Source organism: Drosophila elegans, unplaced genomic scaffold (genome assembly GCF_018152505.1).
Source record: "Drosophila elegans isolate 14027-0461.03 unplaced genomic scaffold, ASM1815250v1 contig_149, whole genome shotgun sequence".
Classification (NCBI taxonomy): Eukaryota; Metazoa; Arthropoda; class Insecta; order Diptera; family Drosophilidae; genus Drosophila; species Drosophila elegans.
Genome location: NW_024545513.1, coordinates 8,692,216 through 8,707,670, shown reverse-complemented (window position 1 = coordinate 8,707,670; position 15,455 = coordinate 8,692,216). Strand labels below are relative to the sequence as shown.

Below are 15,455 nucleotides of genomic sequence, written 5' to 3'. Positions count from 1 at the left end.
GGATTTCACTTTAAATGAACAAAAAATGGATACTCAAATATTACTTTTTTTAAGCGCAACATTTTATACATTAAAATCTTGTATCAATAGTTTGTCAATACAAAAGAATTTGTATAACAATGTAAGACATTAAAAGCTTAAGTAAAGTTTTAATTAAAAGCAGCACTCGAATGTATATTAATTAAAAAACAATGTGTTTTTAATGTGTGGCACATTAGATCAAAAACGATTCTAAAGATCAGTTTTATACTAAATAAATATACAAACAAAGAACGAGACATATTTGTGTATATTTGTGTATATTTGAGTCTGTATGGTTAATTCAAATGAGTTTTAAAATATGATTCCGATTAAAGGCAACAGATAGGAGTTTTTGTAATGCGAAATGGTGGCATTTGCTCTGCTGGCATTGTCAATCATGGCAGCTGGTTGGTTGCATGGACAAAAAACCGAAAGACAAACAAGCGAAAACACAATGCGCCCATCCATTTGGCTTAGAGCGTCTTAGGGATCGCAGTCTTAAGCCAGATGCAAATGTGTGGCACCCACGACACGCCACACCAGAGCCGAGCAGCTGCAGCAGATACCGAAGGCATTGTGCAACGGCGAAAGGATTTCGAACTGGGGACAAGAAATGTTGCAGGATTCGACTGCAATACGAAGGCAATTGCCACAGAAGGCTAAGCCAACACACACTCACACACACACAGTGGGAAGTGAAAACAGGATTTACTTAATAGTAGTAACAGGACGAGATCAACAGAAATACGCACATGTGAATGGAGGCGACTCAATGAATGACCTGGCACACGCGCTCATCGGGTCTCAGGCGCATTAGATGTCACCTCCTCCGGCTGTCGGCTCATGCTAATGAGGATCGAGGATCGGGGACCTCCAGACAGGTAGCACACTGGAACAGGTACAGGTACAGGGACTCCGCCCGCCGCTCAGACTCTCGTAAATCACAGCACACCCCGGGTAGGCGTTCGTAATCCTTTCGACACTTAATTAGTCCAAACTGTGGCCAAGTCTCGAGCAGGGGAACCATAGAAATCGGCATTCGTCTTGGATGAAGCGGACAGTTATTGAAGAGATCGGATCTGGAAGAGATCAACGCAAACGGAATGAGATCATAAAGCACTTAAGCCCGGAATGCATTGTCTTACCTAAGCCCAGTTCAGTTGTCGAAATTCACAGGTACCGGCTGAAAGAAATCCTCTAAATTCTCATATTCAATGGCGAGTTGTGAGGAATAAGTTTATCCACTAGCAGCAGGCAGTTTGTGTAAGGATTAATAGTTATAATACTTTTTTTTAATGCTTTACATTACATTAAATAATACATTTTTTAATAACAAACCAGACTGGGCAAAAATGTTGTTTTACCTAAAGTTATTATCAACAACCTTTTGGAACTCCTATTCATGCAACATTTAATTATTTTTTTTTTAATTAAATATCAATTTGAGGGATAAATTTCCAGCACCAGCAGTGAAATATTAATTTAAGAAATATGAACGCTTATTGTTATACGCTTTTAATTAGTATTATTAGTATAAATGTTTATAAAAATAAATTTAGCGGTGACAGTTCCAAAGAAAATTAATAGGTTAAAAAAATAAAATAGATTTTTAAAAACAAACCAGTCAAATTAAAAACTAAATCATTGGGTTGCAATACATAAAAGAGTAATAATATACTAGGCATAAATATTGCTTTATGCAAAGTTATCATTAAAAACCTTTGGAAACTCCTATTCATGCAACATTTAATCCTTTTTTTTTTTAATAAAAATATCAATTTGAGGGATACACTTCCAGCACCAGCAGTGAGTATTTTTTTAAGGAAATATGAACGCTTATTATAAGGTTTTAATTAGTATTATTAGTTTATAAAATGAAATTTGGCGATGCCTTTTCCAAAGAAAATCGGGTTACAATAAATAAAAGAATACATTCTTAAAGACCAAACCAGACTGACTAGGTGCAACAATATCACAAGTATTAAAGATAATATTTGATATAACTACGAGGATATCATCTTTAGGCACTCGATGTTATTAGAAGTACGTATTCTGATGCACTTAGGAGTTCGTCCGTTTACTTGAAATCCGCGATTATTGAAGTTTAAATCGTTTCCCTGGGCTTGCAGTCGCAAAATTGGGCTTAAAGGGAAGGAATGGGTTAAGTCTGTTGCGTGGCGGGACTCTTATTTTGCAATACGTGCGATCTAATACTTGTTGGTATGTTATTGGGTCTCCAGCTGGTGCAATTTCGAATATTTCTGGAAGCGGAGAATCCGGCAGTTGAGCCAGAGAGCAGTTTCCCAGGGAAAAGGTTGCGTTGGGGTCGAATTTGTATGCCGTGGGTTTTATCCCGACCGCGAATGCCCGACGAACTTGGGCTCTGAACCGCCGTCCTGCTGTCCCATCTGCACTTCGAAGTCGACGACTTGGGCCCCCCGTCCGCCTTGGGAGGGAGTTGGCCTCCAACCTCTTCAAGTATGCCTGGGAGAAGACATACGCCAGGGCGCCTTCACACTGATTTTTATCCTTCGGAGCAGCTGGAATAGTATAGGGCCGTGGACGTTTATCGGGACTAGTCCTCTTTGTGGTTCGTCTCCGCTTCTCAAATGGTTCCCTGCCCGCATAGGAAGTTTTCGTCTTTCGCCCGGCTCCGCAAGAGACTACGGTAACCAGTGTCGCTAAGCTGCTCATTTTTCTCTTCCTTCCTCGACATTGGGTGTCCTTTCTGGGGAGATTCATCAGCTCTGGACTTGCAGCAGCAGCAGACGTAGCCGGAGCGGGAGCGGGAGCAACCGGAACAGAAGCAGCCGGAGCGGGTGAAGGTTGTGGGTTTGGTTGTGGGTTCGGTTGTGGGTTTGGTTGTGGGTTCGGTTGTGGGTTTGGTTGTGGGTTCGGTTGTGGGGCAGCCGGTGCCGGGTGGGCAGGAGAAGGCGGCCGTGGAGCAGGAACAGGTACCGAATCTGCACCCATTTCATCTGGCTGGGCTCCCTTAACAATGTCTTTAAGCTTCGAAGGTTCCTTGGGGGTTTTTTTTGGCAGCCTAAGGTATTTCAGCTTTGATTCAGCTAGTTTTTGGTCTACAGCCTTTGGATTTTCAGACTTTGGATTATCATCAAGCTGTGGGTTTTTAGGCTTTATATCTTCCAGCTTTTTTTGGTTTTTGGGCTTTTGTTTAACCGACTTCGATTTCGATTCTCCTAGTTTTTGGTCTGCAGCCTTTGGATTTCCTGACTTCGGCTTATCATCAAGCTGTGGCTTTATTTGGTCTTTGGGCTTTTGTTCATTTGCCATTGATGCAGATACATTGTTATCTTTTGATTTCCCAGCGCTTGTCGCTTCCTTGGCTGGACTTTGTTTTGGCTGAACATTGGCTATTGGTAAGGACTTTCGAGCATTGTTCTTCTTTTTGGGACGCCTTTTCTTTGTCTTCTTTGACGGATGGCTGCCACTCTGTGGATCCCGGTTCTCTTTCTCATCTTGTATCTCTGAACTTATGTCATCGACCTCCAAGTCATCCAGAAGTTCAAACATGTTCGACACTTGAAGCGTTGGCTGCTGGTGTTTATGTTGAACACGATTAGGTTTTTTGTTCAGTGGGGCGGATGTTTTCAAATAAGTATTTCCTATACTGATCAAAGGCTTTCTTTCCTGCGGATTGCCAAAAGCATTATTTTTTGGAACAATCAAAGGCTTGTTGTATGGTTTCGAGTGCCATACTTCTTCCGCTTCTGGAATCGTTTGGCCGGCTTTTAATATCTGTAGCTCAGGTTTAGCCACATTGGACTTTGGTGAGTTTGGCTTTTTGAAAGCATTTTGTTTTGAATTGAAATCGTTTTTTTCTTGAAGAACACTGCCCTTCTCGGGTATTTTTGGTGGCACACATTGCACATGGCGCATTCGGTTCTCAAGCGATGGTCCTGCTGGCAAAGATGCCTGTTTTGGGGAATTTTTCGTATTCGAGCGGCTGCCCAAAGGTGGCCAGTGATTCACGTTGTCCGATGGTGACTGTGTAATAGGATACTAAAAATAATTAAAAAATATATATATATAATTAAGCTACTTTATTTTACCTCAAAAAGATTGCTGCAGCTCACGTGTTTCTCTGGCGACTTCTGCTCCAACTTAACGATGCTTTTGGACACGTCTGTGGTGATATTTTCTTTCATTTTCGGTTCCAAAGGGTGTATTGGGACAGATGGTTTCTCAGTAATTTTTGACTGAGGCTGTGCTTTTAAGACCTTCGTTGACTTGGAAGCAGAAGTATTTAGTTTCTTGATGGGAATGGGTTTCGGAATGGTTTTCGGAATGGGTTTCGGAATGGGTTTCGGAATGGGTTCCGGAATGGGTTTAGTGATTTGAGGCTGATTATTCGGATCTAGAATAGCTGCAGTAGTGATATTTATAGACTTTTCCACCACAGGCACTATAACAATCGACTCAGATATTTGAGTGATGTGTGAGTCTGGAATGTGCTCAGCGTGGGAATCAGGAATTTCCAACTTATCGATGGGTTCTCCAATAGTTGTGGTGATTTCAGCCAGAATAGTCGGATCAGCAGTAGTAACCTCTAATGGCAGTGGTTCAATATGATGCATTTGCTCTGTTTGTGGCTGTTCAATTGAGTTTGGCAAAACAGCACTTATAGATGGCTGATCAGATTTCATTTCTGAATTCTGATTCATCAGCGGAGTGGCCACCTGTTCAAGATCGAGTTGATGCTTCACTTCGGAAGTCTCATTCTGATTGATGGCTGTGTCCACAAATTCCGGACATTCTTGCTGCATAAAGTTGAAATTCGAAGATTGTTCCTCTTGCATATTTGTCATTTGAACGACCTCCTTTTGATCCGGAGCATTGATGGAATCATTTACCGCCTGGTTATCAGCCACGTTGCCAGACTGAGCAGAAGACTGATGTTTCTGAATTTGAATCAATTCAGGAGCTTCGGTTGCAGATGGGTTCTCCGGATTTGGGGTCGAATTGGGAACCAATATCATATTGACAGGTTGCTGCACCTGTTCAGGCGGCAGTTTCTTCCCAGCAACTTTTGCAGTTCTGTTTTTAGGAATGATTCGATGGCCCAAACGATGCCTAAGACGTTGATGGTGACGCGGGAATTGATTCCGGCGTACACGCTGAAATATGTTGTTATATTACTTACAGAATGTGGAATTACATATTACTAATAATGGGAAAATAAATAGTTTATAATAATGTAAGGAAATATTTGTTCGCCTTTGAACATTTTATCATGTATCTAAAAACACCTGCTCAAAGATTATTCAATATTTTAAACTAATATATGTATAACTACTAGTGTATGTAATCTACGTCTATCTACTTACTCCTTGAATGATTTTGAATAGCTTTGCCATTGATTCGTCAACAGGATTACGCTTCACAGGCACAGGCACTGGACCAGAAACCTGCGGTTGTCTGAGGTCAATGACGACCTGGTTCCCGATCCTAGTGACCGGAATTAAGGCCGGCAACATGATACCCACTACCAGTGGTTGAGCGACCACAGAATTGTTCTGTGTTGCAGCAGGCGGTGCAGGCGATGCAGGCGGTGCAGGCGGTGCAGGCATCTCGGAATAGGCCACTCGAATCGGCAGAGATGGAGGGTTTTGCTGTGGCATCTGCAGTGGATTGGTCATCATATATATCGCCTGTTGCTGGGGAGGATCTCTGGCCACGGATTGCGGTGGTTGCTGAGGCATCTGCGTTTGATCGGCACGAGATAGTCCGGAATTGTACCAACAGCCGTTGTAAATGTAACCCGGAGTGGTCCCAAAATATACGGGGTCTCCACGCAACGGTTCAGAGCGGCTCGGAGCCGGGGTATAAGCTGCGGCTGTGCCGCATGTTGGACAGATGGCCGGATGGCACGGCGGATAGTGCGGCGGAATATGAGTACGATTGTACGGCGGAAAGTACCCCGATGAATTTGGTGGGGAGTACGGGGCCCCATTCGACGTGGGCATGTAATGGGCAGCGGTATTCCACCCATTTAACGGGAAAAAGTTTCCAGGTCCGCGTTCCCAGCTCAAATTTCGCTGATGCGAATTATATACCTGCAAAATGTAATCACCATCGTTTGATACTTGCATTTGAACAGCTAATTGGCTAATTACCTTTGCGTTTGGGTGCTGCAAACCCATGGCTGTTTGGCGATTTAATTGAGAGCTTTCTTCGGGACAGGACGTTGCACATGCGCAGTCGAATCGGAAAAGTAAGTGACAGACAAGCAAATTTGCAAGCTCACCATGCGACGCGTCAGGTGGCAACGCCAGGCATTTTCATGGGCGTCTTTTTTTCGTTTTATATGCATTCGAGATGACTACCCTAAAAAAAAAGGTAAGAAGAACGAAGCAATTATTAAGGTAATTTACTTAGTTTTTAGTTTCATTAACATTGAAGTCTACCCATAAATTGTATTCCTTTTTAATTAACATAATGATTTGGGCTTAAGCTTTTTAATGATTGGAATAAGTTAATTTGCTGAAAATCAAAACATGAAATTTAATTTTAAATTAATTTAAATTTAATTTATTTTCGTATTTAATTTATTTTCTTATATCACCCTTTATGCAATTTATTTTAAAAGGCGTCAAAATATCATTAAAATACTCATTCGTATTTACCTAATTACATATAATTAGGTGCCCTAAATCTGCTCGTGTAAGGACTCCTTTTAGTATTGACAAATGGCAACTCTGTCACGTCTTCTCAGAAAGCCTGAATGATTTTTATTTTCCAACACTTTTAAGCAGTGTGCAAATCTGAGTGTGCGTTTCTAACGTGAGCTAGTCATTGGAAGAATTCCGAAAAAATCTTAAAAGAACTTTAATCTTTGGGGTAAGTGATAATTAATTATTTGGATAACTAGATATTTTGGTAGGATTCGTCTGCGGTTTTAACAGCTTTCGTTTAACGCCCATATTTTTTTTCGCATGCAAATGGCAAAAAACAAACGCCTTAAAAATAAACGCTTAACGTGCCCATTTGCATATTTAATTGTAAAGAAAATTACCCAAATAGTGTGCGGCGAAGTCCGGGAATGCAATACAATCAATTCCCGTGGAAAGCGACCCAAAAAACCATGTGCTTTTCCATAAATCTTCATCGCATATGGACATGCGCGTAGGTGCGAGCAGGACAACGCGTGCGCGACAGGGCCAGTGCGAGCGAGACGGCGCCGTGACCGCAACGCCTTGCGCCATTAGACAAAGAAAAGGGTTAAAATGCAAATTACATTCCCAAATGGGAACGGAATCCCATCCAGTCATGGGATCTCGCCCAAGTCTTCCAATCCTTCCAATCCATCCCATCACATGTCACCCCGGGAAGTTTGTCAAACGTTTGACAGCGATGCGATGCGATGCGATCAGGTTCCCAAATTAATGCATGGCTGCAATTAAATGTGAATAAAATGTAAAAGTTTATCGGGCAAGGAGAACCCTCGGCGACGTTTGGTTTCCTTAAGGTTGCGTAATTGATTAGCCCGCGGCACTGGCATTATTTCCCATTTACATTTTCCTTCGGGGACCCGCGAACCTTCGGTGACCTATGGTGTGTTCTATGTCCTATATGTCCTCTGTCCAGGCACAGAGGCGTCGCTAATTGTGACTCGAACCCGAACCCAATTATGGCAAATAACCGACTCTGTCAGGGACCTTAATGCCTCCATATGGCGTGCGAAGGTGGATCAGCTCCTTGTATGTGTTTGTTCAACTAAAAACTGAATCATTATTCCCCCAAGTTCATTACACAGAAGTACCACTTGTTTTATGAATCAGTAAATACAAATATGCTTTCACTTTTGTTCAATATTAATAATATGGTCATTCTAAAACAAAAACTCCTGTTTGGAGAATGTATATCAAAAGAATTTAAATTAAATTAAATTTAAATTAATAGAAACAAAATTAAAAAAATTTTTTGGGAATCTATTTCAACAGAAATTTTATTTAAAAGATTTTCAAATTTTTCTAATCATATAAACCTAATATAAACTTAATTGAAATGATTTATTTTGGCTTTTTGTCACAAAAAATCCATAAAATTTGAAATAAAACTTGATAGAAATGTTATTGAAAATTAATAGCAAAATACTTCGTATTTTAATAAATTCATAACTTAATATTATTTTAAGACAAGGTACATAACTCTGAGCTAACACTATTTTTTTCAATTTGTATTTCAGATTTTTGATTATTTCGAAAAAGACTCAACAGAGGCATACATTGTTCTGCTAAAAGATCTATTAAATATCAAAATGGATTTCATTGTAAACAATTTAATTCGAATTATTGGTAAGCCATAAAGAACAACACTTAATAGTTGCTCATATATGCCTTATTATCCATTTAGCTAACTTGACAATCTGGCAGTCATTGTTTGCCGAACTTCAACAAAACGAAATATTTGCACTAGAGGATAGTCTTGCTGACAATAGTTTTACCGAAAGTGAATCTTACACCGAAGACGAAATAATGGGAATAGAGGATGGATTTGATGACTATAGTTACACTGAAAGTGAATCTTACGAAGACGAAATGGAACTAGATAGTCTTGGTGACAGTATTTTTACCGATAGTGAATTTGGAGACGATGAAATTGTCGAACAAGGGTATAGTTTTGAGAACAATTATTATACCGATAGTGATCTTACCTGTAGTGACGATGATGACCTTGAAGAATGGTTGAGTCATTAATAATACGATACCAGGTCTTTTATGTTCCATTTTCTTAAACCAATATGATGCTTGAATTTCAATAAAATGAAATAATTGCTGTCAAGATTTGCCTGGTTTAAATTACTTTGTTGGACTCTTTAAAATAGCACACATCGAGTCCGTTACATAAAAAAAAAAAAAAAAATATTCTTTAATTGCGAATCACGAAAGGGACACTTTTGCACACCAGCAGGCAAAACTGGAGCACAAGCAGCGGAGATCATTGCACTTTTTCGCACGTTTAAAATGGTGATTGCGATTGCGATTTCGATATCGCAACCCCGCAACCTTTAACCCCTCGATCCTTAACCCTTTCAATCCTTCGGCGGAGCGGTGGTTGTCTGTGACTGCTACTGCTGATGCTGATGCTGATGCTAAACGTATTAACCCATGACCGCTTTAGCCATTGTTTATTGCCTAATTTGCGGTTAAATTTGGATTTTGGCACAATGATTTCATTTTCGATTTCACATTTTCAGACAGATTGAGATTTATGTGTGTGCGCAACGCTCGCATGTTTGCCAAATAATAATTCTAAAGGAGAGTGTGCGAATTTTTTTGGCGCGCCGTGTGCAGCGACAAGGAAACACAAAGGATCTCGAAGGAATGACGTGAGAAAGAGCCAAAAACCAGTGGGCAGAAAATGTCTGATGATCGATATTAGGTATATTTCGTATAAGGAACAACGCGTTCTTGGACTCTTGACAGAAAGAATCATACTTAAATATTTAAAAATAAATAGCACAAAAAATTACTAAATATGATTTCTGAAATATAAAAGTTTTGATTGCTTAAATACCTTGTTAGCGAAAATACGCGGCTCATATATCTTTATAAAATATACAATTATTTGGGGATCAATTAAAAGCATAGGCATTTTAATCAGAAAAAATCACATTTAAATATTTTTTCAAAATTAGATAGCAAAAAAAAATGACTCATGATTTGTGAATCTATTAAAAGCATTACCCTACAATAAATATTCTTTGCACATACATTTAAATTAGATATTTTTAAAATCACATTTACTCAGTATGATTTATGAAATATAAATGTTTAAACTTTTTAAATATCTCTACAAGTGAAACAAAAACCAAACAGCTCATAAAACACTATAAAATACACAATACTTTGTGGATCAATTAAAAGCATAACCCTACATATGCACTTAATGATCCCACAGAATATTTAAATGTAAATATTATATTTTCTTTATGTAGGAGCATTAATCATGCCCCTGCTATCGCAAAGGACTTATCTGGAGACCCCCCCGGCTAATGACGGAACCTCGCAACTTGGGTCAGTGCAGAAAATCAATTAAATACAAAACGCAAAATGTCTACAATGTAATGACCACCAATGACCGACCGGTTGACCCACCACCACAAGGGTCAAGGATCGGGCCGGCATAATGATAAACTGTCAAAACTATGGTACACCGCCAGTAGATCATATCGGCAAATTGCAAGCCACTGTTCGGGAGCAAACCACCCCATCACCATCAGAGTGCCAGAATAACCCACGCGCCTAACACATTAACACGGCCCAAGGACTCTGAGGCCAGGACAAAGGACCCAGGACCAAGGACCTGCTGGTCGACTGGCTGTCGATCAGAACTTTATGACTTCTGGAAATGGGTTCGTCCCGCCCCCGGCTCGCTTTTTCCATATCTCTTGGTTGCGTTGCTTTTATGTTATGCCCTTGACATTGTGTGGGGTTAATTTAGGGTTACCCGCCAGGTTTTACGACGGCAAATTTGTCAGACGTTGACAGTTTTCAATTATATGTTTGCATACCGAACCGAGCGCGTTCTAATGCATTTGTGGCATGTTTTTTTCTTTTTTTTCTTTTTTTTCGTTTAGCCAGGAAGTCGGAAAGCCAGGTCCTTGCATAATTACGAACGTTTTTAGTGTCCTGTTGCCAGGGGAGATCTACTAGCCGAGGTAGAGATTCAAAAACTGCGTTAAATAACGGCCAAAATGTGGCAATTTAACTGATTTATGGTGAGTTTGTTTAAAATGAATATTTGCTCTTAAACCGAAGTTTACCCATTGTGTCTTTTATTTATTTATTGAAATTATCATTATATATTTTTCCAAATTAACTTATAACTTGGGGGGTATACCCAAAAGTTCATCCATATGTTCTTTTTAGACTAATCTATGGCGTTTTGCATTTATAATAAATGTCAATCTATTTTGCTCCCTCTTTAAAACTAGGAGATAAACAAGAAACAAATAAATCTGACCTTGAAGGGCAGATGTTCTGTTCTCTAAGAACTCATAGTGTTTTACTCACTATCTCCCATGTAAGTATCATATTTTAAAGGAAACAATTAAATTTGGGCCTATAGATATTATTTTCCATCGTTACAGAGCTTTTGTTGCAAATCTTCAGTTGAGTCAAAGTACTCGAACACTTTCGAAGAGGTGAGGTAATTATTATGGATTATCATTATGTGAGGGCCATATATCACCGGACCATTGTAATTATTAATGATTTATGTGATTTATGTGCCATTGCCATTGACAACTCTATTTTTGTTGGCCAGGTAGCAAAGCTGACCAAAGCTGTTTACACCAAATTTATGTCACAGATTCAATTGTCCGACACAAGGCAATAAAAACAAGCGCAGGGGTCAGTCGTTGGCTTGGGAATCGGGATCGGAAATCAGGATCGGCAATCAGGAATCGCGACGCTAATCCTGCGTCGTGTTGCATAATTTTCCGAGCCGCTGAACCGCCCCTTGATTGCATTCTGCTTGCTGACCCGCCCAAATTGTCGCCGTGTAATGAAGAGGTCGCTCACTCGGTTCACCGGACCCCCTGGCCCTGGCGTTGTTTGTTTTGGCTTTGTGACAGTTAAAGGATTACAGCGGCCGCGACATGGGCGCGAACTTTGCGGTCCTTTGGGGTGATGCACGGTTACACGGTGGCTCGATGACACAGTGACACAGAAGTGACTGCGGCGATGACTTCCCGCCGGACAGCTGCACATCCTGGCCGAGATTCGCTTGATTCGATGCGTTTTCTAGATCATCAAACCGTTGGACACAATGGCGTTTTGTGCGGCAGGATCTCCGCAGGATGTGGTTTGTGTAACGATCGCCGAACGCTGGAGCTGGACACTTTATGCAGCGTCATATCCTGCGGCATATCCTGCCGCTGAATGGCGTGATGAATGATCCCAGTGATTCCCAATGAAAATCAAGCCACGAATTTCCCACAACGATAAAACACTCAGGATGTAAACTGCAGTTGCACCTTTTGAATGGTTTTGGTATCGAAATTATTAGAAAATCGTAACAGAGATTTATTCAATTTTAAATGCTATAAGTTGAATAGTAGTAGCTTAACTTCAAATGAAAAAAATATATACATTAACATATAAATTCGACCTAAAAATATCACGCATTTCAGAATTCTAATATATATTTGTTACTCACTCAGGTGTCCATATGAAAAAAAAAATAATATAAACATTTACTTAATTGTAAAATGGGCACTATGAATGATCTATAAAGTAAAATTCCCCTATCTAATTAAGCTTGTTTTGACACTTTTTTTAGGTATGTAACAAAAAAAAGTCCTCGACTTCGCGGAAGCTCAGTGCCATAAAAGTACGGCAGCTGAGGTGATCTTGATCCAGTTGCACCTCCAATTCCCGCTCCAAGTTCGAAGATAATGAGCAACGTAATTGGCGCATTTTGCTGGATTTCGACAATGACTCGAAGGACAACAATGGAAGAGGAGCAGCTGCTCTGCCAATTGGCACACAATGGAGCGGCACATGCCACACACTGGCGAAAAAAATCAAATCTAAAGAATGGAAATGGAAATGGGAATGGGAAATCGGGGGACAACCGAAGGGAAGAAGTTGGAAAAGGAGGAAAAGAAAAAAAACGGGGACAAGTCGGTTATGTACGTACGTAACTGCACATTGACAAAAAGGAAGCGTCGCAAACAATGGAAAAGTGAAAAATCTCCGGCGGAGGCAACACCCAAAGGACAGCTGTCGGCGTGGCGTCTCCATCTGTTTGTGATTCCCCGCAAGAAGGACGAAAGAACCAGACGACATAACTCCGACGATCGATCAAAAAGGACTTGATCCTGGCGCATTGTGCGAAACACATTTAAGTGCAGAATATAAACAGCAAAAAAAATGTATTACCATTGTTAGCTGATTTATACTTGTCAAGAAGTTATAAGCAAAAATTGGTAAAAATGCATGTTAACTAACCAATTAACAAATAAACTAATTGAATACAAAAGGAAAACCTGCAACACCTGAACATAATTGTAAACTGTAAGCTGTTTAATTGGAACAGTTATTTAGGTGTTTTATATACACAATTTTAATCCGACAGCAATTCATATCTCTATAAGCTGTAACATGATTTGGAAATGTGCGTGCGACTACGCGGTCAATCGCGGTAATTGGATTAGGGCATTCGCGCAACCCTTTGCTCCGGCATCCCAGTCCAGCATTCCATTCATCATCCGATCCGCGTTTGACCCTGTGACCCTCTGACCCTTCGACCCCTCGGATGCTGCAGGCAATCGGGAATGGCCCTTTCAAGCCCAAGGAAAAACACGGGAAATTAATTAAGAAAACATCCAGCGAGCGAGCGAGTCCATCCCGCGGCCATCTACTGTCCCACAGCGCATTTTTATTACTTGTAAGTTATTTAGACACACATCAGTGGGCACCGAACCTATTGCTCGCCTATCAAATTTTCATGATCCCTCAAAAGATGCTGCAATGGAAAATATGACATAAGCAGCTAGGCTGTTAGGCATTAAAAAAATATGAACAAAAAATCGAATTGAGGATTAAGAATTATTAAATACGTACATGCATACACATATTCTTGATGAATTTTAATTACTTAAATAGAAAACAAAAGTTCAAGTCAGTGGTGTAAAGCTATTTTTTAAAATATTTAAAGTGTTCCCTGTCAATATTAGAAAATAGTAAAGATAAGTAAAGTAGGGGATTGATTCATGTGTATGTATATTTTTGATGAATTTTAAATATATAAAAAAAAAAAAATAAATACAAGAAATAAGAAACCAAGACACCAAATATATATTTATATATTATCAGCGTTCCCATTAAGTACAAACATTTTTCTCAGGCTTCATTCTTACTATGACAAAAGAAAAAATTTAAACAAAGTACAAAAAGTGGTTAAAAGCTAATTTTAAAAATTGCTCAAAATAAAAAATATAAGTAAAATTAGGCTGGCTAAAGGGGTGTGTGCAAATGGCTTAATAATAGTTAATTTTCCGCTTATCACTCCTTCAAACAAAAAAAAAGCCTTTTGCATTGCTCATTACCTGACTTTCAGTTGAGCTTATAGACGAGCAAAAAAAAACAAAAAAGGTTTATCCCTTCAGCTGGCGATGGCACACCCACCCGACTTAAAACGGGAAAATCGACGTTAATTTATTTCCATTTCCAACCATTGTCTGCATATAAACAGTTCATTAGCAGGCCAACCAGTTATGAGAGTGAAATTCAAAACGCGACGTCGCCTTTTCTTCGTGTTTTGAAATTGTTTTGGACAAATACAGGAACGGGACACTTGAAATTACGCTTAATTGGAGGAGAAACAATGCCGAATGCCAAATGCCGAAGGCATTGGAATAAATGATAAGGAAAACTCCCTAATTACAAACAAGAATTTTCCGGGTGCGCGCTTAAAAATGACAAAAGGGTTGAAGGAGAACCATAGTAATAGTACTACGCATGGGAACCTAAAAACCCCGATTTCTTTTTTTTCCACCGAATTCAAAGTTGAAGGTTTTCGATAAGCCGACGGTGGAAAATGTGACAACCAACCAGCCATAGATTTTTTAATAAATATTTGACTTGGTATTTTCACTCGAACCAACGCATGGAAATCCATTGTGTGCAAACAGGAGGTCGAGCAGCAACCCTAAGCGGAAAATTTGTTTAAACAACTGAGCAAATATTCGAAAATTCGGAATTTCGGAAATTCGCCCGCTGGAGAGAGGGGTAACTTTATTATATTTTTTTTATTATATATTTTGGGAATTTCTCCCCCAAAAAAAAATAAATTGCTAAGTCGGCAATCAAAATACAAACATAATAACAGGAACGAGTGTGCAGATCAATGGGAGCTATTGTTATCCAACTTGAAGCACCTGAGCACCTACATATATGGAACAAGGACATCCCCCATGCTGACTCTCGCCAATGTGCATTTGCAACAGATTTACAATCCCTTTACGATCCATTATAATCCCTTCAATCGCGCTGTAAACTGGTAACTGGTTCCTGATTCCCGATTCCTGGTTACTATCGCTTTGTTGCTCTAAATAGCCTTTTCCGAATCACTAAACTCGCACAAAGGACTCGCCCTCAATTGCACAACTATTTCGATTTGGGAAAATCAAAAAAAAAAAAAAAGAGAAATGGGCCAAACTGGGCACAAAAAAAAATTATGTTTAATTGTACATAAATCTTTAGGGAAGTCTAAGCTAAATTAAAGGAAAATGTAAAACTATAGGAGGTTTACATATAGCTAACCTATGATGTTAGACAAATGCCCCAGAACTAGAGCTTAGATCAATTAATAAATGAGTCTTAAAAAATTGGTTTGGATTTTAATAATGCTAGATATAATAATAAAGTAATTTTGCTTATTTCTTGATAATGACATCTAGT

At 39.5% G+C, this 15,455-nt stretch overlaps 1 protein-coding gene and 1 long non-coding RNA gene across 3 annotated transcripts; one reads left to right on the top strand and one right to left on the bottom strand.

The window, feature by feature from the left end:
- Positions 1-1,887: 1,887 nt before the first annotated feature.
- Positions 1,888-6,242, bottom strand: LOC121466754 (titin). Of its 2 annotated transcripts, XM_041707069.1 has the most exons (5): positions 6,159-6,242; positions 5,370-6,098; positions 4,095-5,159; positions 2,236-4,029; positions 1,888-2,163 (listed from the first exon to the last, which is right to left on the bottom strand). In XM_041707069.1, exons 1-5 carry the CDS (start codon positions 6,183-6,185, stop codon positions 2,116-2,118), a joined length of 3,663 nt encoding a protein of 1,220 aa, XP_041563003.1. In that variant the 5' UTR covers positions 6,186-6,242; the 3' UTR covers positions 1,888-2,115. The 2 variants fall into 2 exon arrangements, with proteins under 2 accessions (XP_041563003.1, XP_041563002.1); XM_041707068.1 differs by having other exon boundaries at positions 1,888-4,029.
- A 551-nt stretch (positions 6,243-6,793) lies between these two features.
- On the top strand, positions 6,794-8,826 carry LOC108136411. The gene is made up of 3 exons (XR_001773960.1): positions 6,794-6,882; positions 8,231-8,339; positions 8,398-8,826. It is a non-coding gene; the product is annotated as an uncharacterized LOC108136411 (long non-coding RNA).
- Positions 8,827-15,455: the final 6,629 nt, after the last annotated feature.